The sequence below is a fragment of the Arctopsyche grandis genome, chromosome 6 (assembly GCF_051622035.1).
Source record: "Arctopsyche grandis isolate Sample6627 chromosome 6, ASM5162203v2, whole genome shotgun sequence".
Taxonomy (NCBI): Eukaryota; Metazoa; Arthropoda; class Insecta; order Trichoptera; family Hydropsychidae; genus Arctopsyche; species Arctopsyche grandis.
The window spans coordinates 11,643,922-11,667,614 of NC_135360.1; the positions used below are offsets into that span (position 1 = coordinate 11,643,922).

Genomic DNA, 23,693 nt, shown 5'->3' on the forward strand with positions numbered 1-23,693 from the left:
GATTCGTATAAATTGTAGAGACCCTTCTAGTCATATTGCCAGTAGACACTTATCAATCACATTGGTAAGTGTCTAGGGCGAATAAATCTTTCATTACTAGTCAAAAAATAGAATTCACCAAAGATGTACTTTGACGAAGACACGTTTAACAACGTGTCTCTCATCCAACCACAAGCCAGGTATACATATACATTTTTAATAGTGAAAATGATTTGTTTGTTTGTAATTCCAATCATAGTTCACAGTCTCCTTTCATAACAGTAAAAAATAAACAAATTTTAATTTAAACACTTTATCTAAATGTCTGGATAGGACGACTGAGCAAATACGACTTCTAGGATGGAATATACCACCCGAAGAAATGAAGCAAATTCCAGAACATTGGCTAAAATACCAGGAACCGGAAGCATCAATGCATTTTCTCTTAGGTTTAATTTATGCAGCTTTTACGGTTCTATCATTAGTAGGTAACGGTCTTGTTTTGTGGATATTTTCATCGTAAGTATAAAATATTTATTATGTGTATTTTATATCTATCTACATATATTTTAGCTAAAATTAATTCATTTGACAAAATTTACAGAGCGAAATCTTTACAAACGCCTAGTAATATATTCGTAGTGAACTTGGCATTTTGTGATTTTATGATGATGGCAAAAACTCCTATATTCATCTATAACTGCTTTCATAGAGGGTTTGCTGCTGGTATACTGGGATGTCAAGTTTTTGCTTTTATGGGATCTTTAAGTGGCATTGGTGCCGGGATGACAAATGCTTGTATCGCTTACGACAGGTAATAATAATCAAAGCGGCATTAATTCCTTTCTTTAAAAGTATTTTCATATAAAATATATACCTTTTATTTAGATTTAATACAATAACTAGACCGTTTGATGGAAAATTGACAAAAACTAAAGCCCTTTGCATGATAGGAGTAGTATGGGCTTATACAATCCCATGGGCTGTACTCCCCCTTCTTGAAATATGGGGAAGATTTGTTCCAGGTACTTATAACTTGTTGAACTTTATTGTATAAATATTTCAAATATAAATGTATATTTATTATATTACAGAGGGATTCTTAACCCAGTGCACATTCGACTATTTGACTGATACTTTTGATAATCACATGTTTGTTGCTGTGATTTTCACGTGCAGCTATGTAATACCAATGTCGATGATTATTTATTATTACAGTCAAATTGTAAGTCATGTCGTCAATCATGAAAAAGCGCTCAGGGAGCAAGCTAAAAAGATGAATGTAGAATCTTTGAGAAGTAATCAAAATCAAGCTAACGAATCGGCTGAAATTCGCATAGCAAAAGCAGCTATAACTATTTGCTTCCTGTTTGTGGCCTCGTGGACGCCATATGCTATTTTAGCTTTGGTTGGTGCTTTTGGTGATCATAATTTGCTGACTCCAGGAGTGAGTATAATATTATTTTAATTAAACTTAATGTACTTGGAAATATAAATTTATTGAAAAATTTATTTTATAGGTAACGATGATACCAGCATGTGCTTGTAAATTAGTTGCTTGCATAGATCCTTACGTCTATGCCATTAGTCATCCAAGATACAGGTCTGTATTTTTATAATAATTTTATCTATTAATGCAATGAATTTTGCATTTAAAATATACATAATTATTTATATTTAGGGCTGAACTTCAAAAGAAAATGCCTTGGTTGGCAATCAAAGAGACTCTTCAAGATACAGCATCAACCATTACAGAAGCTACTACCGCACCTGCACCTACTGCAACATAGAAGAAATGTTATGAGACTTTTTCTCAATATGTAACTGAAGATATAATTAATAAATGACCTTACGCACCGAAAAAAGGAATAACGAAATTGTATGAAGATATCTCTTTAACGACGACCTATGAAAATCTTTTTAAACTTTTTTTTTTATTTAAAATATTTAATTTTATTATATTATTTATGTATATAAAAATAGTAAAAATAAAATAAAAATGTCAGAACAATTCAACTAACTTACATAAGTATTTTATTCCTAACCCAATTGTTTTGAATTATAGTCAAATGCAAGCTAAATATATTTGTCATTTGCAGAAAATGAGTGAGAAGATGGCAATTGATTGCATATTTTTATTTCATAAAGATGACTTATATAGATTTATACAATATATATAGATGTATATGTAAATTTAAAGAAAAAAAAGCGTCGCAGGCGGAAAATTTTTTTCGAATTAAAATAATACTCAAGTGATAGTTAGGTACAAAAAACGTATAACGAAACCATTGAATTGATCCTGAAGTTCCAGTTGCAAGATTTGAAAACAAAGCTAAAATATTCGAATTATTGTAACATGAAAGTTTCAAACGAATAGTCTGTCTCAATGTTTCTTTTCAATTTAGTTTTCTAGCTCTAAATCGCAGAGACTTTGTAACTATGTAATGTTTGTTGGAAGCATCGAAAACAAATCGAAATAACTATTACGATCGTTGAATATTATAATTTTTAACGATTCAATTAAATTTAATAAAAAAAAATGAATGTTTACTATTAGATTAACCATTTTTAAGCGGTTTATATTACAAATACCGAGCAAAGTCGGGTAAAACCACTAGTTTGATATAATGTTAAATCTATTAAATATATAGCTGAATAAACTTTACATTGACACAATACTGGTTTTGGGGGGGGGCTGCGTCGGGCGGCGACCGAGGGCGCAGAGTATTTTGGGGCGCCACTCCATGCACTGAAGGCGCTTTAAAATTTAAAATTAGGATACCAAAAACCCTAAAAAATTTTAGATCAGAATGCCAAAGGTGAAACTTAAATTGATTATTTGAAATTGAAATTTATCTCCGGTCTACAATGTCACGAAATAATTTGTCACAATTTTCTAGGGACGCTTAGAAAAAATTGCCCGGGGGCGCCATAGGGTGTAAGGCCGGCATTGCATTTACATGTTATCTTAATTACGTTATCTTTAAATTATAATTATTTTCAAAATGTTTAGGTTTATTAAATGTACTTTTCATTAATTGCTGACAGTTTATGAATTTAAGAGGCGTTTATGATATTTACTGACCATTTATAAATTTAATTACTGACCATATATGAATTTAGTCATTGACCAAATACATACATAACTATTTGTCTTATGTTACGACACATTTCTTTTCACTGATGAATAACGAGGCTTCCACTTAAATAATCTTTCATATGCCGGACCAGGTTCAGTGATTACTGGTCACAAAGGACTCGTCACAAAGCCACTAAAATCTCTATAACGGAACATCTGGCAGCCGAAAAGTCCATCATACTAATGATAACTATCATACTAACGAAAACTTGAGTGCCAAATATTGTGTATTCGCGATTTTCATGGCAAAAATTGTCTATGTGACCACCTCAATGTGACGAATAATCCAATTACCGCCGGACCAATAGTTATGGGAGTGGGAGGTGAGTTTAAAATTTATCATAATTCATATTTAATTAATAATCTAGTAAATGTGTACGTAAGTGAATACTCGGCCATTGCTTACATTTAAATGAATCTAAATAATATATTAAAAAAGAAAATGGAACGGCGTCGATAAACGCCGTCAGATACCAATCTGCCCCCAGAGAGAATCGAACTCTCGACCACTGGTTTACAAGACCAGTGCTCTAACCCCTGAGCTATGGAGGCTTATGGCTAAGCGCTCGTTATCAACGTTCACATTTACAAACGATTTTCGGTCGTGAAAATTAAACTTATCTTATCAAATAAAATTGCATTTGCTTTTACATGTTTCATTGTCGTCGCTGCATGCGTTATGACTTTTGAAGCACGTGATTCGGCTGCTAAAGTAATGCCAGCACGGATGAAAGGCACCGTAGTCGGAGTCCAGGCTCGACAAGTTGCAGCCGCAAGAAGATCTGCAGCTTCTCAAACTGGTCCCACAAAATGGGATTATCATTTAGGCGTTTTTGATCATCACCCAGTGCTGCCGATCAAAGAGCTCTCACCTCTGCTTTTTTACAGTTTCCTAGGGTAACAAATTTAGTACATCACATATCGCCTACCGACACTAGAGTTCTACCCAAAATCTATCCATTTTATCCGGTCTAATCCAGCTTGCCCATCCTGCCCATGTAAAGCTGGCCAAAGGTGTCTTGGACGTACGGCAGATAGTGATGTTTGCACCTAAAGCCATCTTGAGCACTGAAGCGGCCCAAACTTGGGTAATGTAGTGATTAAAACATACAGTTAAAGGTCTGTTCATACCTATCCAGCACGACCCGTATCCTGCAGGTGTCCTGCAAGTATGGATAGTATTCTTTGGTACATTATATGGACGTATTCATACTCCATTCGCGCATGCGCATTTACGCATTCATGCGCGTCCATATAGAATGTACTAAAGAATACTGTCCGTACTTGCAGGATACTTGCAGGATTCGGGTCGTGCTGGATAGGTATGAACAGACCTTAACTCATTTTAAATTAATTGAATTGAATTAAATTGTAGGCGGGGTAGGTATGTGTTGACCGTATCCCCAGCCTAACGAAACACTGTTGTGCTTGTTTTAATAAAGTTTTATTGTTTGCCTAATTATTGTACAAAGGTATTATATTTGGGCAAAAGTATGTCGTTCAGCGGTCTCTGGATATGGTAGAGTGTCGCTGGCTCGGCATTCGGCTATGTTCAGAAGGTCTCTGGATGCGGCAGTGTGTTGCTGGCTCGGCGTTCGGCTATGTTCAGAAGGTCTCTGGATGCGGCAGTGTGTTGTTGGCTCGTTGTTCGGCTATGTTCAGAAGGTCTCTGGATACGGCAGTGTGTTGCTGGCTCGTTCGGCTGGTTGATCTTCCAAGTCCGCGTAGTGTAGTGGTGGCAGGTCAGGAGCTGGATGTCGACTGGTCTGCTGCTGTGTGTCGACGCTTGCTGCTGTGGATCGACTGGCGTTGTTTGGGTTGTACCTCCTTTTATAGTGTTTCTGGGTATCACCTGACCCGTGGTGGTGGTTGTTGATGCGTAAGCGAGGAATGTGCTTTTGTCGATGGGGTAGAATTTTCTGGATTGATTGGTGCCGTTCCACTCGATGTAGTTTAATGGCTGCGGTGTGCTTCGACCGTTTTGGTTCCGCTCGACTGGTAGGGGTGTTCCGCTTGAGTTTAGTTTAATGGCTGCAGGTGTGCTTCGACTGGTTTGGTTCCACTCGAGTGGTAGGGGTGGAACTTTCTCGAAGGTTTTGGTACCGTTCCGCTTGAGTTTAGTTTAATGGCTGCAGGTGTGCCTCAACCGGTTTTGGGAATGTATTCTGCGTCGCAGTAAATGTTTTGATGAATGTGACGAGATTCCCACAAAATGAATTCTATAATTAGCTAATGAAAATCTTTCGATTCCCTCGATAGTGCTTTTCCACCACACGTGCTTTGACAGTTTGTGTAGCGTCAATGTATTATTTTAGTTCAAGTGACCAATAATTATTTACTGGCTAATTGTAATTATAACTAGGCGCGGCTCGTGCATAGGAACTGCGGCGCTGCAGCACCCCCAGAAAAATTACAAAAAAATCGCATTTACAACTTGTATTTAGATATATTTGACATACTCATTAATAATGATTATGTCAAATATCTAATCATTCTTATTTAAATTATATTCACAAGTTGTAAATGTATACCAATGTGATTTTTTGTATTTTTTCTTGGGGGTGCTGCAGCGCCACCGTTCTTATGTAAATTTATTGTTTCACTTATGTAAATTTACTTTTAGCCGATGAAATCGTAGTTTGGTATCATTATTTTTTTCGTTGTTGTTAAATTGCGCATTTATTAAAAGTGCGTCACAAAGTACAAATGCAATTTTAGCGATTCAACGATGACGAGTTGCATCTTGCATCGAATAGTGCACAGGTGATGGTCATCGAAAAGCGCGTTAAGTGCGGTTACGAGAAAAGTGACAGAGGTCTGACAGCGGCAGCGAGATCCGCAGATCAAGGGTCATTTGTTCTGAGTGAAATGGCGGGGGCTGCAGGGGCTGCGGCCCCGGGGGGCACAGGCGGCCGAGCTGGACTCAACTTTCGTGGCTCAGAGGGGCGCCCCGTAGGCGGGGGCAGCCGCCCCACCACGCAGCCGGCATCCGTACGCGGAGTGCTAGCCGTCATGGTTATATTCGTCTGCAAAAAGTCCATCTTTTTCGACACCAAGATAAAAGTGGCGCTCTACCTGGCTGCCCTATTCCTAGTATCGTTAGTAGGTGACGTTTTAACCTTTCCGAAGTCCTACTTCTCCAGAAGCGATAATCTATTCAACAGGTACTTCGTCAAGGTCGGTTGGTTTTGGACGCTACTACTCACAGTGCCCTTCATCATAATGACTTCTTACACCACTTGCTGCGGCATGAGGAGCCGAATCCTGAAAGGTCACCTCACCCGGGTTATCATAGCCACATTTTTCTGGTACGCGTGGACTGGTTTCTTCAATTATGTAGAAAACTCTTACGGAAAGTGCATTCCAAAAAACTTCTCCTCCAAACAATTATGCTTGGAGAAAGGTCACTTTTGGAACGGATTCGATATATCTGGACATTGTTTCATTTTGATTTACTCCAGTCTCGTACTAATCGAAGAGGCGCGAGCTATCATCGGTTGGGAGGGTATTAATGATTTCATCAGAGACGAAGATTACGCCCGGAGCATCAACGACAAAACGATACGAACGAATCCTCTACGCTATTTACAAACCACCGAATTAGCTACATTAAAACGTAGTTATGAGAAATTCACTCCGTACGTTCGGATGCTCTTCGTAGCTATGACTCTGCTGCAATTGTTATGGGACGTTATGCTGCTCTGTACCTTGATGTATTATCACATCATGGTGGAGAAATTTATCAGTGGTGCGATAGCAATACTGACGTGGTACGTTACCTATCGCGCCTGGTACAAACTACCCAAGTATTTTCCGAACTTGCCCGGTGAAGGAATTTTCAAGTACAATAAAGAGAAATCTCCGATATCTGTGCCTTTAGCTACTAAAAAGCGAGCGAGTCTCGTTAATAACGGTAAACACTTCATGGGTATGCCATTATATGGAGCTCGTCCGCAAGAATCCACCGACGTCCCGTCAGACGATCAGGCACCGCCAGGTCCTAAACTGATATAGTGCAAATTATTAAAATAAGTTCTACAGACTGAACATTATTTACTATTTATTAAAAAGCGAATCAGTGATGCCTTCACATTTATGGCAATTTTAAATGCAATCATTGTCTATCGTTGCACTTTGTTTTATATTGTGTAAATATGAATAGCAATTTTACTCACTTATCAATTAATTAGTGATAATATTGTCTTCAAAAATTTAATTGATACCTTCACGCATATGTATTATCATGCTCTCAATTTTATAATACGTGCAAAATATGAAAAGTCCATGACTCGATACTTACTACTCATTGATTGCACGTTACATATTATATAAGCAATGTAAATATGCTCTTACATTATGTATTTTAATAACTTGTTTTGTTTGCAATGTTTTTTATACTGTTTGTATGAATATTTTGTAATTTATGTATGTTCAACGAAAAGATAAAATTATATTTATTCAAGATATTATTGATAGTGATATCAATCTGTTTTATTATTAAAATCTTTTAATGGTTGGATAGATTGATAGAAGGTAAATGACGATAGAAATCAATCTCTCATTTTAGCATCTTATTAAGAATAGTCTATGATTGATCGTAATATTCAAATCTTTAATTATATCTAGATTTGTACCTTTTTTTTTATTTTTCACTGTTGAAGTTTTATCTTTGTTCTTTTACTATTTATTTGGTCAGCATTTTTATCGAATTGTTTGTATTTTATATTAAATGATCAGTTTTATTTGGTACTTGTTTAGTAGTGCGGCTCTACGCTTCACGCTCAAAAACGAATTATTATTTTAATACATGATTAAATGATTATTTTACTGATTTAGAGCCAAGTTTGACTGGCGTAATTTCTGCATATCATCAAGCCAATATTCTTGCTTTATTCGTCGATCAATGTGATAATTGATGTATTTTTAGATTAAATTCAACAATAACATATACATATGTAATTCACTCAGCTGAGTTAAAGCAATAAAGTCTACAACCACAATTACATAAATAAAAAATACTGAATATCGAATATTTCTATCACAATAAAGCTGACCATTTAAATATAAGTCTTTATTTATTACTTTAACCCTAATTATAAGAAATACTTGACTTTTTTTGTAATTGCTCAAATGAATACTTACATTTAATTTTATATTCTTCACAAGTGTTCTTCCGTGCCGATAATATTATTGAAACTTTATCTGAATTGCTATTGCATAGTGATAATTTAATTCATAAAATGAATTTCTCATAAAAAAATAAATGTATTTTACTACCAAAATATAAAGAATAAATATTTTTATAATTAAAATTTGATAACTAAATTTTATATTGGCAATTGTGTGTAACTTATAATCTCACTTTATATATAATTGTAAATCAAAATAATATTTTTCTGTTTTGAAAATGTAAAGTAAACATTTATTAAAAATAAAAACGTCACAAATTATCAAAATTAAAAAAATATATGGTTGAAAGGGAAATAGTATTTAATTATCTATTTTTTGGTTAGGGGTTTTTATTATTTGGAGCCTTATGTGAATTTTTTTATATGTTAAAAAAGACGGATTGTTCTATGATTGTGAAATATTTTTATTTTTATTTTGTTTTTCGACAAATACATGTTTTTTGGTATTTTTATGTTAAACATCATTCTTTCATCAAATCCCAAATGCCTCGTTCCCGAAACATTTTTATCTTAAATTGTTATTATACAAATATGTAAAACGAAGAAAATCAAATTATTATTTGCACATCTACTATAAATGCATGTCACTCTTTTTTATTGTGATAAAACCTGCTAAAACATATGTACTTATACGATGATTTTCTTGAATAAAATAGCAACCGTCGTTACAATACCAATAGCTCCTATAATACCTATGCCGATACTCAACGGTGTTTGCGAGCCTATTAGTATTGCCATATGTTGGTTGAAACTCGGAATGGTTTTTTTGAATGAATCTCTTTTTTGGACTCTTCGATAGTATTTCTCAATATACTTACTTTTACCATTCGTCCAAAAATAGCTGTCTAAACCCAAGGCGTCTAATCGTACTAATAATATTGTCAAACTGATATCCGCTATGCTATATTCCTTGGAGCACAACCACATGCCTTCTTCGTCTGAAATATCAAATATATAATTTGTTTTTATATTCATCTTTGCTAGTGTGTTAGAAGATTAGTGATAAAATAAAATATACCGTGATTGGCAAGTTCCGATTCGACTTTTTCTAGAACTTCCGCCACTGAATCTAATATTTTTTTGTATTCTTCTTTGGTAGTTATAAGTTGGTGTTTCTTATCTTGATTCTCAGCTTTTTTCAAAAGAACACTTTTAGCATCGGGATTAAGTTCAGCGTGCAGACGAAGATTATTTGCACTGTTGATTTCAGCATCTTAAAATACAATGTTATGATTTTACATTTTATATACATATGTTTATGTTCTAGAATTCAGTTATCGATGCATACCTTTAAACTTCATCCGGATCGGTTTGATGAAAGGCATTTTCTGTTGTCCGCACAATTCTGAATGAAAGAAAGATCCCATCGTTATTGCACCGGCGGGTAATGGATCAATCATTTGACGATATTTCTCCACTTTGGCTCTCACATCCAAGTTTTTCCCAAGTGGAATCAGTCGTACACTACCTAGAATTCGCGCCTTGTATATAAAGAGATGACTCGATCCTTTTCGTGTGCTATTATTCGAAATATGATCTTTATAATTGTGTTTATAATTAGCTCACCATTTGAAAAGTTGTCTTCTAAGTAGTCTATAATTCTAGCGGAATCCGGTATGATTTTACCATTGTCTAGTAAAACTGGCACTTCACCCCTAGGATTGATTTTCAGGAATGTCGATGAATACTGCTCTCCTTTTATCAGATTTATCACAATGGGCTCAAAATTGAGCTCCTTTTCGTGTAATGTCATTACAACCTGTAATAAAATATGAATAGTGATGGTTATATAGTAATATTTTCATTCATAAAAATCACTATTTAATTTTTATTCAGAATGAATACAAAAAAACCTTGTGAAATCATGTGATTTCAAGGCTTTGCATTTTAAAAATGTATAAACTGGTGTTGCGTTACATGAAGGTCAATCATTTTGCCTTGATTGGAGACCAATTCTAATGGTAAGTTAGATGTAAACTTCAATTAGAATCCACTAGTGTTACCTTTTGTGCGTAAAAACTGTAAGGATGATAGTAGAGGATGAGACCGGTAGGAGCAGCCATCTTGGCGCCTTTCAGCATCAGACCAAACTAAATCAACGTAATAACAGTGAATGCGAATCAAGTTTAAGCATACACAAGCCAGAAGCGCCGAATCTGAATGGCAATATAGTCATTTAAAATATTGTTTGGGCGAATGTGCGCATAACAATCTAAATTTAGTTGAGCTCTGGTATTTTTTTAACGTTTATGCTGCGTTTACACTTTTAGCAAACACGTCATTAGATGTGCACAGTTCTAAGTTCACTGCTGAAGTTCTAGTAGAGCTTTGAACCACTCATAAAATTGACTATCCTTAAATAAAGTTCTTAAATTCTTCAGAATTCGTTTGATTTTTCAATAATTAACAAAAAAATTAAAAATGACTACCCCATATACATATAATCTATAATCAATCGGACGATAAATAATAAACATCAGATAATTATCATTTGAATGAAATATTTTTCACTTTGAAAACAACATAGTAAACAATAAGTCGCATTTTGAATGAAGTATTTATACTAAGAACAATTAATCACATCTTATATACTGGTGAGTTATTAATCGGGGATTACATACATATGTAATATATTTTCATGATTTGAAACATATTAAGCAATATATACATATGTGTGTATTTGAATTGGTTTCGTTATATTGATTGATTCATGAAACGTTTCATTTCTGAATGTGGGTCACTGAATCGATAATAATAGTGACTAATTTGAATATTATACATATTGACAATATAAATCCCATTTTTAATGTGAAATGGTTTTGAATCCCTGCATCGCCGACATTGCGTGTTTCACAAATTACTCTCAACATTATATCATACAATAGAGCAAATAATAAAAATTGGTTTAATTTTAATGTCAACTGTACTTTTTCCTATTTTTATGTAATATGTTAAATAGTATTAAAAAATTGACAATCTATTGTACGTATGTACTTCATTCGCATTATCAACGTTATATTAAAAAAATAGATTAAGATAAGATTCACAAAATATTTAATTTAACGAGATGTCTGGTTTATTTTAGTAGCACTTGTCTTATCAGCTAAATCTACTTTGACATATATTCAAGTATATGAAGATATGTACATTTTTTTAAGACAAACAATTATTTTTATGTAGATAATGAAATTGGTTCGGTGATTGTTGGTCACAAAACGCACGCCCAAAAGTCACTAAAATCTCTGTAACGGAACATCTGACAGTCGAAAAGTTCATCGTACTAACGAGAACTCGAGTGCCAAATATTCCATATTCACGATTTCATGGCAAAAATTGTCTTTTGGGCGATCGCAATGTGACTAATAATCCAATTACCAATGACGTTTATCAAAAATAGATATTGTCACTATGTCAATGTACGCTCATGCTCTCATTATTTTACTATTATTATGTTTTTGATCAAGTTCAATATATTAATATATCAAGTTCAATATATTTATTTTTCTTTCTCTTTTTTTACTCACCTCTTTTACGTTTCACTTACGATTACAACTCAGGAAAAAGTTTGCCTCTTATCCAATCGTTTTCATACTTTTTTCTTGTATAAGACATTCCCTTCTTTGTTGTTTTTTATAATTTGTAATTATTTTTATTATTATTAGTTGTTTGTGTATATATATGTTTTGTTATGTCTAATTTCTTAAGTTATTATTTTGTTTCTTTTCTTTTCTGTTATATTTTTGACCATTGTGGCGCAATAGGAATTCTTGTAATGCTACAATGGTCCAAACTTTAAATAAATAATAATAATGAATTGATTTATTTTATTCAGTGTATGGCTTTTTTAATAATGGAAATTTAACAAATTTAGATTTGATTCGCAAAATGTACAATTGAAATTATATTGATTTTATGTGTTATGGCCAAATTTTATTCATAGTTGTTTGACATTGACAGTTGGATTCAGGTATTTGAGCTGTCGGTTTTCTGTTTGTCTAAGGTGTTTTTCTATTTAAAATAATTATACTTTAATTTTAAACATTTAATAAAATAAATCCCCAGCGCTTAGTAGCCAAATATGTTTAACAATGTACAAATTTCATTGCATTTAAACTTTTATTTGTATAGTATAACTTTCACTGTAGTAAAGAAAGTTAATTAAAATAAATAATTTATATATAAGAAGCTTTCATTTTGTATCATTATGTAATATATATGTATATATTTTATGAATACACCCATATATACATAGTTACGTTTTCCTCAATTGACTCAATTGAACTTTGGACTTAGTATCACAAGATAAGCAGTATTTTTTAACCGTTCGAAAACAGGCTTTTTTCCTTTTAAACACCTTTATTTTTGATGCGTAAAGGATGGAGTGTGGTCACTTAAGTCCTCCTACTAAAAACCCATTAAAATAGATTTTAATTTATCTTAGTTTTTTAATATTATGTATGTAGAGTTGTATTATTTTATTTTACTAATTTTACAACTTCAAAATTAATTTTATATTCTTTTAGCATTACATATTTCCAAATTTTGGTTTTTTAACAAAATATAATTGTTTTCATTGGATTATATATACATATGTTTATGAAAATTTAACAATGTAACAATGTTTTAATTCGACTTTTTTACGATTAAACAAAAAATAAATAAGGTACTTGTTCAATAGTTAGACCCCCGCTTCACGCTTAAAAGCAAATTATTACTCTTCACTGCGACATCACGTTTCGACTATAGATTTCAACACTCAGCTAATCAAATCCTTAGGTCCCTCAAGTGAAACACTTACCGTCTTCTTATAAAATAATTAACTAAAATATATCATGATAAATAGTACCCTATAACGATAGAACCTGAAAGAAGAATATTGAAAACAACTTCATTTATGAAACTAACAGAAAAAAAATAATATTTTGACTATAAAAAATTATAAAATTGTATGATTGTTAGCAAAGACGTTTGTACAATTAAAAAAATAACACTTTTTCGCCAGCATGTTGCGTCAAATTGCAAAGAATTTACCACCGACGTACATAAATCTCCGAACTATGAGTTGTTCTGCTGGAATACCTAGAGATAGACTCAAAGGAAAAGTGGCAATTGTGACCGCATCCACCGAAGGGTATGTTTTAGTATTACTTATATAAAATACTCGTCTATAATATGAAATTTCGATTTAAATACTGCATTTTAGCATTGGATATGCTATTGCTGAACGATTGGCAAATGAAGGTGCCTCAGTGCTAGTTAGTAGTAGAAAGGAGAAAAACGTAACTGGCGCTATTGATAAATTGAAAAAACAAGGATTAATCGTTGAGGGTGTTGTGTGTCATGTTGGCAAGAAGGAAGACAGACAACTACTTTTCAAAACGGTAAATATTTATCCAAATTTAAATGCATACTATTGACTATGAAAATTCTAACAGTTGAAATTTAAATTCAAGGCTGTGGAGAAATTTGGCGGATTAGATATTCTCGTCTCAAACGCAGCAGTAAATCCCGGTGTAGGGCCTGTTTTGGAGGTAACAAAAATGACTAATATGCTATAATTTAAAAATTTTCTGATTGATACAGTATTTTTTACTGTATGTAGTGTGATGAAGCCACTTGGGATAAAATTTTCGATATCAATGTAAAGAGTGCATACTTATTAGCCCAAGAATCACTTCCACATCTTCGAAAACGCGGAGGTGGTAGCATTGTATTCGTTTCATCTATCGCTGGACTTCAGCCTATGCCGGTAATAACATTGATATATCTTTAATGTATTATTTGAAACGTAAAAAATTGATTATTTTATATGTGTAGCTGTTAGGAGCGTATTCTGTCAGTAAAACAACTCTTCTTGGTCTGATCAAAGCTGCCAGCATTGACTTGGGTCCGGAAAACATAAGAGTCAATTGCTTAGCTCCTGGAATCGTTCCGACGAATTTCTCAAGTGCTGTATGTTGAATTTTATTTTTTATGATTACTTTATATTACATAGATCGCTGTCAGGCCCGGCCCGAGGGTATATGGCGCCCCTAGGCAGATTGGTTTCAGCGCCACCCCTTAAATTTTGAAACAATAAATTTCATGAAAGTTCTTGAAATTTTATGTTGAAGATTAATTTATATTAAACCAAAAACAAAAAAAAATTATTCAAAATAGGCACGTTTTATGTATAAAAATGAATAAAATAAAATAAAATACGGATAACTATGAATAAATTCGGTAATTAAGACATTAATTTATATTCAACAATGAACTGAAGATTTTTATAGAGTGACATTTCTTCTTTCGAGTATGATTGGTTAAGTTATTTAATTTCGTGAAGCTAATCCATCCCTGATATATATGTATGTATGTATATATACATGTGGTAGAGATTCCTGACAGATGACGCTGTTCAGGACCACGGTTGGGATGTGGCGGTTGAGGTGTTTATTAAGACGATACGTGCAGAGGTTTAGCGACCAACCGCTCGGAGCGCAGGTCCAACTGCGACTAACCGTTACATCCCCACCCCTTTTCATCCCCTTCTCACAATCAGTCGTAACATACCCTTTCTCAGCCATAGCCCATACATCAGCCTTTCGTTCAATTTCAACCCTACATACATACATATATATCAGCGGTATCTTCTTTAATATATAATTTCGAAAGAGACTTTGAAACTTTGTAAGTATGTAATGTTGGTTGGTAATCGAAAAACAAATCTAAACGTTCTATGACGACGATTCAATATGGTTGAGTATTATTTTTTTTCGATTCAAATAAATTTAAAAAAAAAATAAATTAATATTTACTATTAGATTCGCCATGTTTACGCTGTTTATATTACGAATACTGAGCGAAGCCGGGTAAAACAACTAGTTTTATATAAAATACAATTCCAAATTACCATTTTTACCGACGACAGTTTGCTGTTTTACAATTTTTATTTGTGAGCCGTTGATATTTGACAGTCAACTTCCTGCTTTCCCCGTAAATTATAATTCATGAGTAGAAAAATTAAGTTTAATATAGAATGTTTTATAAGTTCAAAGAAAGCCAAATTATTTTTTCAATTTAATAATCAAAAAAGAAAAATGGGGGCGCCTTGCAGCGCCACTTGTCTGTGACGCCCTAGGCACGTGCCGAATCTGCTGCACCTTTGAGCCGGCCCTGATTGATGTGTTAAATAAAAATTTAAATTTTTAGTTGACTTCGGACAAAACTGCCAATGAAGCAATTTTAAATACAATTCCTCTACGTCGGTTTGGAAAAGCTGAAGAAATGGGAGCAACTGTTGCATTTTTGGTGTCGGATGATGCTGGCTATATTACAGGAGAAACTATAGTTGCAGCAGGAGGCATGCCATCACGACTATAAACTATCAACACAAAAACTTTTCATTATTTTATTTATTTTAAGTAAAATTTGTACTGTGTAATATATTTTATTTTATTGCTAAATTTCTATGATCACATATTTCAAATTTTATATTTACGAATTTATAAATTTTATATTGTAAATGTTATATTTTTACAAAAAAAGTATTAAAAAAAAAAACAAATGAATAAATAATTTCTTAATATAAAATATATGTGCAAATATGTATGTATAACTTAACTATCGTTTGATTAAAATTTATCATTTTTAATTTTCTGGTTTATTATTGATTTACAGATAAATTTTTTTATACCATCTTTTATAATTGATTCTTTCAAATCCTGATTGTTTGAAAAAAATAATGACACAATTTTTTCTACTATTAAAATCAGCACCGATAATACAAAACCAATGTATAAAACCACGTGAGATGGTGTGATCTGTTGTATATTAACTTCCGTAAAGCTTTTGCTCGCTTGACACAGTGGCTTTCTTGCTACCCATTTCAGCAATAATCTTTTCAAATGTCCCGTTTCACTTGCTTTAGTCAACCTAAAATTTAATATACATAATATTAATGTACACACATAAAATTATGATTTAAAAAAAAAAATCAATTCGTATAATACGCACCCAACTCTGAATAATTCTGAATAAGAAGAATATTTCATTCCTAATATTCCTAGCTTAGAACTGGGGATCGTTCCTATTTCCTTAAGTTCACATATTTCCGTCGCTTCAAACGTATTTTCAATCAAATGATATATAGTGTTATATTCGGCGTGATATGAAAACCCTCCATTTTTCACTTTAGCAATACCCTCTTTCAATGTAAAATAGAAATTCGTCGTTTTCTTTTTCTTGTTGAAGTAATCCATATTCGGATACACCGGAGTCTATTATAATATGCAATAACACATTAAAATTTATCAAAAAACATGCTAAAACATATAAAAATAATCCGATTATACATCAAATAATAAATTGTGCACGTAGCCAATATCCAAAGATCCACACCCCAGAGGACTATTAGCCAAATCGACTATGGTGAATGTTTCAGATCCGAAATTTAGCAGAGAAGATACGATACTCGATGTATAAAAATTATACATGATGAGTGAAGTGAAAAAAAATATAAAATATACTATACGACTTGATGATGTTATAGGTGTGACTTCAGAACCTGAAAACAAATGTTTATACACTTAACAATTAATCTTTTAATAATAGCATTATGATTTCTTACCCATCTGACAGCATGCGCCAATCACGGACAATATAGAATCACTGAAATTCCAAATGGTTCTATTTGCATCGATTATATATTTATTTTCAAATGAAAGGATACACCAGATTATTAGCATTACAATTATTATTATAGATAAAAAGGAAAACCAGACCACTCCTGTGAAAGGAGTTAAAAAGCTTGACTTATTCTCACCAAAATCCCCCTGATATCGGAATATAAATCCACACCTTAAAATATTTGCATTGATTATTTCTATACATTTATATTAAACAAATACATATGTTGAATGATTTCACTTACCTGAATGGATAAGTTAAATAGAGGACATCGGAAATTTCCAATCTATCTTTTACTAATTGCAAAGCACCTGCCATTATATCTGCTTTCCCACCACCAATCAATCCTAATAAATTTCCAGATTTATAGAAACCTTTGGAATTTTTATCGCTCCAATTGTTAGCCAACACAAAAGTAATCCTATAAAATTCAAAATAAAATTAGAACTCGCGTGTTATTATTTCCAGAAAGTCTTAAAGAACTTGACTCACGAAAAGTTATACATTCTTTTCAGTATCAAAACCATTTGATAATTCATTTTAAATATAGAATCAGTAAACTTGTGCGTTTCATCTACTAAATATTCATGAGTATCCATATTATTTTTGTTGTTTTCAGTGAGTGTGACTGCTCTCATCATAAGACCATTTAAATTGCTCCTCCGTAATGTCTTTGGCTGCGTAAAGAACATTCTCAAGTCTTCATTATCAAAGTCACAATTCAAAATAGACAAGTTTCCGATGCGTGTTACATTGAAGAATCCATTTCTGTCGTAGCCAGTGTGATATATATCGTACAAATCTATTGTATCATTTGAACTATCGATCATAATCATATCCGTTCTGATGTTTAAAGGTAAAGATTTCAAATAAAACAGAGATTTATTGAAGTTTTCACAATTGAATATCAACCAAACATATGAACTGTTGAAATATGTATACTCCTTTAAAAAATAAGGATTATTATAAAAGATTGAATAAATACTAATGTGGTTACTATATATTTTTACAAACCTGTAGGAATGACAATTTTGCATCTTGACAGCAAAGATCATAAACAACTCCAATTTTACTGTGAATTCGGAATATATTTTCAATGCTTCTGTAAGCAAGTTTACTATTTATACTAAGCAATGTTGTTTGTATGTTGTAGTGTGAAAATGTTTTGACAATATTAACATTTTCTAAAAGCAGAACAATTTTTTAATGGATAAAACGCAACAATTATGTACTTATTTTATTTTAATCTAATTTTACCTGATTTAGACCAACATGTAAACATAATGACATTATTGATATTTCGCAATTCATAATACTGTAGTGTGATATTCAAATTTAGATCCTTTTTTGCTGCGGTGTGATGAGCCAATGAAATTGGAAATATGGCCAAAAGAATCAGTTTATTAAATAAAATCATCGTCAAGGGTGGTCTCTAACTGACTAAATGTAAAATTTTCCCAAAACCTTTTTATATACGAATTCATTCAAATTTACTTTACTTTTCTATAATAACACAATATAAATTGTACTTACATAATTGATTAAAATCAGTTGCTTACAAACTACAAACGTTTATTCAAATATTTATACAATAAAACGCGTGCTTTGTACATAAACAAATATGTACATACATATATGTAACTAACACAGTGCCCATTAACAGTTAACACATCGTTTTTAAAATTAATAATTCATTGAATTTGTCGACATTAATATTTTGTACTAAAAATACTTTTTTGAACATTTAAATTTTTTGATCATATTTAATGTGATCCTTTATTAATAAAAAAAAATCTAAATTGCCACTATATGTAAGGCTATGTATGCAATACGTGATAATAAATATATTAATGTACATCTAAAATATTATGTATACAAAAACATGTTAGCTTATTTATAATTGTGCTTGTTGTCAATAATCATGGAATTTTTCAATGTGTTCTTCTTTCGAATGAGGTATTTTTGTTTTATTTTCATCCGATTAATGTAATCCTGCCATCTTTTTCTTTCAATCAACAAAAATGCAATAGCTAAAGCAATTCCAACATATAGGACAACATGAGAAGGAGTTACTTGGTGCAAAGAGACCTCGGTGAAGATTTTGTTCGATTGGCACACTGGTTTTCTAGCTATCCATAAATAATGCAACTTTTTCAAATGACCTGTTTCAGTCGCTTTATTTAATCTTAAAATATAAACTTTAAATGAAAATTACAATTTCAAGCAAAACCAATTATAAAGGGGCCCACAGAAGAACTTGGTTGGTCAACCTTGTCGTTAACATTGAGCCGAGATCAAAAACTTTCGATATCGTAAGTGATGTTGGCTAACAATATTGACGACAAGGTTGATCAACAAAGTTGTTCGTTTGTGGGCCCCTTAAATGTAAATATATCAACACAAATATTATCTCACCCAACTTTAAACATTTCCGAATACTGAGAATGTTTCATGCCAAAAATGGCCATTTTTGATGTTTCAATGGTATCTATTTCATGTAGTTCACAAATTTCCCTAGCTTCAAAAGTTTTCTCTATAGTATAATACAAGGAATTATATTCAGCATGGTATGCATAGCCACCATGTTTTACACGTCGGATGCCGTCTTCGATAGGAATGTAAAAATTATCAGTTTTTTTACGCACATTGAAACTATTCATAGTGTGATTTTTAGGAACCTGATACATGTTGAATATTTCAATGAATGACGTTTTATAGAATATAAATTAAAACTAAAGAATAACTATGACTTACTTCGAATAACAAATAATGTGCATAGCCGATATCTAAAGAACCACATTCAAGAGGACTCTCAGCTAAATCCATTAAACGGAACTGTTCTGTTCTATAATTGAGTAGTGACGAAACTATGCTTGATGTATAAAAGTTATACATTACAAGACAAGTAAAGAAGAATATGAAATATACTAGTCGGCTTGCCGATGTCACTGGAGTTACTTCTGAACCTTTAAAGGAAGATGTTTTAAAATCTTTAATATTCTAAATCTTTAAATTATTCAATATTATTGAAAAAAATTACCCATTTGACAGCATGCTCCAATAATAGACAAAATTGTATCGCTAAAATTCCACAAAGTTTTGTTAATGTTTGTTAAATATTTGTTTTCGAAGAGAAGTATGCACCAAATGACTATAATCACAGCTACTATGATGACAACAAAAGAAAACCAAACCGCATTAGCGAAAGGTGATAAAAAACTTGATTTTACATCTCCGAAGTCTCCTTGGTAACGGAAAATAAATCCACATCTATGAACATATTTTGAAGGTTAAAGTTATCAAAGTATTGTAATATGTACCATTGTTTGAGATTACATTTGGATTATGTATGTACATACCTGAATGGGTAAGTAGAGTAAAGTATATCAGCAATTTCTACCCTATCTGATGCTACCTGTAGACCGGCACCCATTATATCAGCTTTTTTATCTGCTAAGATTCCTAATAAGTTACCTGATTGATACAATCCTTTTGAATTTTTGTCACTCCAGTTGTTAGCTCTGATGAATTTTATTCTGATAATCAAAATTAACACATTGTAATGAAAATACATACTGATACATATTGTTATATCACTGAATCAGTAGACTTTTGGTACATTGTATAGACTTAAGTACACATATTTGATTTTACCAGGCGCGTAACTACTATGCCGCGAGGGCATGCGGTGCATGCAGGCCTTTTAGGTTTTTTAAATAAAAGTCTTGAAAATCAAGTTATAACTTAGTTAAGAAGTGAACTTAATGCAACAATGTCTATTAAACAGTTTTCGGATTTGTTAATTTCAAAATATAATTCTATGGAAAATGAATTCGTTCAAGTGTACACGGCCTTTTTGTTATTATTTTGGTTGTGGCTATTTGCAGGTACGATATCTGCGAATTATTGGCTATTTGCAGGTACTACATCTGCGACAGGCGCAAAGCCTTCTGCGCCTGCGCGTGATCTTATAATCCGATTATAATTTCTTACATTTAATGTATGCTAGACTTGTTTAATCAATCGTTCATTATAAATGAGGCAAATAAATTTCGCACGTTATTATAATAGATTTACATATATAATTTAGCTAGTTCGCGGCTTGTACTTATATGTAGGTATTATACGTTGTATATGATTATAATTTTCTAACAATTAATAATATTAACTAATTTGGATTATATTTTTTACTCTACGTCACTTTATGAGTTCGAACTAAATTTTAAGAGGTTTACAACAAAATTTTAACAGTGAACACGCTGACAGTGACAGTTCACGCGCATACGCAGAAGGCTTTGCGCCTTTCGCAGATATAGTACCTGCAAATAGCCAATAATTCTCAAATATAGTGCCTGCAAATAGCCATTAATTTGCAGATATATGTACATAGTACCTTCAAATAGCCACAACCTATTATTTTTCACATTGCCGGTTACTGCCACTAGTGTTTAACGAACTTTTAGTCAATGAAATTCGATGAGTCAACTCAGGCTCAGTGAATTAGCAATATTATCGATTGAACATGAAGCTTCTACATACATATGTATGTAAAATGTCTTTGAAAGATGTAATTGCAGAATTTGCGACTTTGAAGGCAAGGAAAAAAAGAACATTTAAATTATGTGAGTAAATTATAAATTTAATTAAAAAAAAACTACTAAATGGGGGGGCTTTCGCTAACATTTGCGTGCGGGTCCAATTTTTATAGTTACGCCACTGGATTTTACCAAGACAATATTGTAAAACACTCACGTGAAATTATACATTGTCTTCAATATCATGACCATCTGGTAGTTCACTTTAAACAGGGAATCCTTATATGGATTAGATAAGTCCATCAAATACGCGTCTTCGTCCAAATTTGGATCTTGATTGTCGATCAATACGACCACCCTTATAATCAATCCTTTCAAATCATATCTTCTACTAATTTTCGTATGGCTAAAGTACCTTTTCCACTTTTGATTGCATTCTTTACAATCTTTCCACGTCCCTACATAGGTGGAGTTGAATTCACCACCCCTACCGAATCCCGTGTGGTAAACATCGTACAAATCGATCGATTTTGAATCGTTTAACGTATCCGTTAATATCAAATCTGTAGTTATCAACAGAGGCATTGTTTTTAAATACTCTAGAGATCGGCGAAAATGACTGCAGTCTAACACCAACCACACATAAGAAGAATTGAAATATGTGTACTTCTGAAATGAGACAATGGAAATAATTTAAATGCACGTGTTTTCGATTTCAACGTGACGCATATTTCACAGTACTATGCCATCAAGTGTCTTGGGAAGAATATTTCTGAAATTTCAATACTAATTTTGGTCAATTTTATAACAAATTTTGAAAAATCTTTATATTGGTGATTTTCCAGATTTGTTTCATTTATCATTAAATACATATTTTTTTTATTTTTATTTATTTTATTTTATATACGGCCGTGGGGACCATTGAACAATTATAATATAGAACATACATAATAATAATACATAGAACAATAAAACAAAAAAACACAATATTAATATAAGAAAAAAATATGATTTTTAAAACTAATAGAATAAATAAATTAATTAATTAAAAAAATAAAATAAAATTCATTTAGCATTTGTATAAATTAGAAAAATGATGCAAAATTTTTTTTAAACTATTTTTACTAATATTAAAAAAATTAAATTGGCTAAATTCGTTTCCCAGTTTATGAAGTCGGGGTGACGTTGAATTTTTTTTATAACTAGTGGCAAAATTTTTGATGTGGAATAAATAGCATCTGGTAAATCTCCCCGGTGTATGAAAATTTATGAGGTCCACTAATTCACTACAGTCCATAACTCCGATGAGTACACCAAACAGACATAATAAATCATTGATTATTCGCCTGTCACAAAGTTTGATCATATTCAATTTAATATACTTGTTGGTGACAGGGTCAGATTTCGTGAAAAATTTAAAATCAATGAATCTAATAAATCTATTCTAAATCCTCTCAATGGAATTACTATGTACCTGTGAATTAGGGGACCGTATTGGCGAATTGTATTCAAGTCGATTCTTTACCAATGAGAAAAACAACATATGTATATATATATATATATTTCAATTTGAATATGACCTGGAAAAACGGTGATCCAGTGTCATAGCAACACGAATCAAAGATGACTCCAACCATCGTAGACTGCACTCTGAATAATTCATCAAGGTCTTTTTGAGATTTTTTGTGTCTTCCACTTGGTAACGATGTTCGCATGTTGTTTGCAGAAAATGTTTTCACAACATCGATTCGATCTGAATAGAACATTCGAGATTCTAAAAACTTAATTCAACTCTATTCAGTTATAAAATATGTTAAATACTCACCAGTTAAAGGCCAACACAGAAACATGATTGAATTTTGAATCTTACGCAGCGTCAAGTACTCCATTATTAAATTTTTGTATGCAGCTCTTTGCTCTACCGATTTTGTATGCTCGTGCTTACTCTCTGTAACTTGAAACGTAAAACTTAAGAGCATTACTATAAGATACAGTAAATTCAACGCCATTTTACAGATTTGAAATGCCTTAAAGTTGTAAAAAAGCCCACGCTTTATATACTCTCGATCGAGTTATTTAACAATTCAAGTTAAATTGAATGTAAATATGCGGTCGATTAAAAGCTAACATTGTCGAGTATTAATTGACAGTTAGCCATGTTTGTAAAATTATATATGCCAAGAA

The 23,693-nt window shown here is 32.3% G+C and overlaps 6 protein-coding genes and 1 non-coding gene across 9 annotated transcripts in view; 3 read left to right on the forward strand and 4 right to left on the reverse strand.

The window, feature by feature from the left end:
- Window positions 1-23,693, reverse strand: part of Pop1 (POP1 ribonuclease P/MRP subunit) — a 95,491-nt gene that overhangs the window by 22,634 nt on the left and 49,164 nt on the right. The window lies entirely within an intron of this gene.
- On the forward strand, window positions 51-1,890 carry Rh3 (Rhodopsin 3). The gene is made up of 7 exons (XM_077432970.1): window positions 51-179; window positions 313-498; window positions 584-793; window positions 868-1,004; window positions 1,074-1,426; window positions 1,500-1,582; window positions 1,661-1,890. Exons 1-7 carry the CDS (start codon window positions 124-126, stop codon window positions 1,767-1,769), a joined length of 1,134 nt encoding a protein of 377 aa, XP_077289096.1. The 5' UTR covers window positions 51-123; the 3' UTR covers window positions 1,770-1,890.
- On the reverse strand, window positions 3,598-3,670 carry TRNAT-UGU (transfer RNA threonine (anticodon UGU)). The gene has a single exon. It is a non-coding gene; the product is annotated as a tRNA-Thr (tRNA).
- Fitm (acyl-coenzyme A diphosphatase Fitm) lies at window positions 5,907-8,757 on the forward strand. Its single transcript, XM_077432969.1, has one exon. It carries the CDS (start codon window positions 5,987-5,989, stop codon window positions 7,130-7,132), a length of 1,146 nt encoding a protein of 381 aa, XP_077289095.1. The 5' UTR covers window positions 5,907-5,986; the 3' UTR covers window positions 7,133-8,757.
- Gdap1 (ganglioside induced differentiation associated protein 1) lies at window positions 8,516-11,668 on the reverse strand. Its single transcript, XM_077432971.1, has 5 exons — window positions 10,311-11,668; window positions 9,874-10,066; window positions 9,596-9,775; window positions 9,326-9,520; window positions 8,516-9,245 (listed from the first exon to the last, which is right to left on the reverse strand). The coding sequence occupies exons 1-5, from the start codon at window positions 10,386-10,388 to the stop codon at window positions 8,935-8,937; spliced, it is 957 nt and encodes a 318-aa protein (XP_077289097.1). The 5' UTR covers window positions 10,389-11,668; the 3' UTR covers window positions 8,516-8,934.
- Window positions 10,817-15,943, forward strand: Dhrs4 (Dehydrogenase/reductase 4). 3 transcript variants are annotated; one of them, XM_077432977.1, is made up of 7 exons: window positions 10,817-10,901; window positions 13,310-13,438; window positions 13,511-13,688; window positions 13,761-13,838; window positions 13,910-14,056; window positions 14,125-14,259; window positions 15,499-15,938. In XM_077432977.1, the coding sequence occupies exons 2-7, from the start codon at window positions 13,311-13,313 to the stop codon at window positions 15,667-15,669; spliced, it is 837 nt and encodes a 278-aa protein (XP_077289103.1). In that variant the 5' UTR covers window positions 10,817-10,901; window position 13,310; the 3' UTR covers window positions 15,670-15,938. The 3 variants fall into 3 exon arrangements, with proteins under 3 accessions (XP_077289103.1, XP_077289100.1, XP_077289101.1); XM_077432974.1 differs by lacking the exon at window positions 10,817-10,901 and adding an exon at window positions 12,242-12,307 and having other exon boundaries at window positions 15,499-15,943; XM_077432975.1 differs by lacking the exon at window positions 10,817-10,901 and adding an exon at window positions 12,246-12,274.
- LOC143912588 (uncharacterized) lies at window positions 15,961-23,518 on the reverse strand. The gene is made up of 17 exons (XM_077431878.1): window positions 23,335-23,518; window positions 23,090-23,262; window positions 21,727-22,178; window positions 20,334-20,510; window positions 20,015-20,244; window positions 19,729-19,940; window positions 19,390-19,652; window positions 19,048-19,159; window positions 18,232-18,289; window positions 17,989-18,158; window positions 17,467-17,918; window positions 17,219-17,395; window positions 17,111-17,145; window positions 16,815-16,852; window positions 16,303-16,565; window positions 16,079-16,221; window positions 15,961-16,010 (listed from the first exon to the last, which is right to left on the reverse strand). Exons 1-17 carry the CDS (start codon window positions 23,516-23,518, stop codon window positions 15,961-15,963), a joined length of 3,189 nt encoding a protein of 1,062 aa, XP_077288004.1.

Excerpts from the sequence above, each read along its gene's own strand:
- Rh3 (XM_077432970.1), top strand. The coding sequence starts at position 124 with ATGTACTTTGACGAAGACACGTTTAACAACGTGTCTCTCATCCAACCA. Across the intron at positions 180-312 it reads CTCATCCAACCACAAGCCAG|GACGACTGAGCAAATACGAC; the intron begins GTATACATATAC and ends ATGTCTGGATAG. Across the intron at positions 1,005-1,073 it reads ATGGGGAAGATTTGTTCCAG|AGGGATTCTTAACCCAGTGC; the intron begins GTACTTATAACT and ends ATTATATTACAG.
- Fitm (XM_077432969.1), top strand. The coding sequence starts at position 5,987 with ATGGCGGGGGCTGCAGGGGCTGCGGCCCCGGGGGGCACAGGCGGCCGA.
- Gdap1 (XM_077432971.1), bottom strand. The coding sequence starts at position 10,388 with ATGCTGAAAGGCGCCAAGATGGCTGCTCCTACCGGTCTCATCCTCTAC. Across the intron at positions 10,067-10,310 it reads ACAGTTTTTACGCACAAAAG|GTTGTAATGACATTACACGA; the intron begins GTAACACTAGTG and ends ATTTTATTACAG. Across the intron at positions 9,521-9,595 it reads GATCCGGATGAAGTTTAAAG|ATGCTGAAATCAACAGTGCA; the intron begins GTATGCATCGAT and ends TTGTATTTTAAG.
- Dhrs4 (XM_077432977.1), top strand. The coding sequence starts at position 13,311 with ATGTTGCGTCAAATTGCAAAGAATTTACCACCGACGTACATAAATCTC. Across the intron at positions 13,689-13,760 it reads GACAACTACTTTTCAAAACG|GCTGTGGAGAAATTTGGCGG; the intron begins GTAAATATTTAT and ends TTTAAATTCAAG. Across the intron at positions 13,839-13,909 it reads GTGTAGGGCCTGTTTTGGAG|TGTGATGAAGCCACTTGGGA; the intron begins GTAACAAAAATG and ends TACTGTATGTAG.
- LOC143912588 (XM_077431878.1), bottom strand. The coding sequence starts at position 23,518 with ATGGCGTTGAATTTACTGTATCTTATAGTAATGCTCTTAAGTTTTACG. Across the intron at positions 19,160-19,389 it reads TCGGAAATGTTTAAAGTTGG|ATTAAATAAAGCGACTGAAA; the intron begins GTGAGATAATAT and ends TTATATTTTAAG. Across the intron at positions 18,159-18,231 it reads TACATGTTGGTCTAAATCAG|AAAATGTTAATATTGTCAAA; the intron begins GTAAAATTAGAT and ends TTCTGCTTTTAG.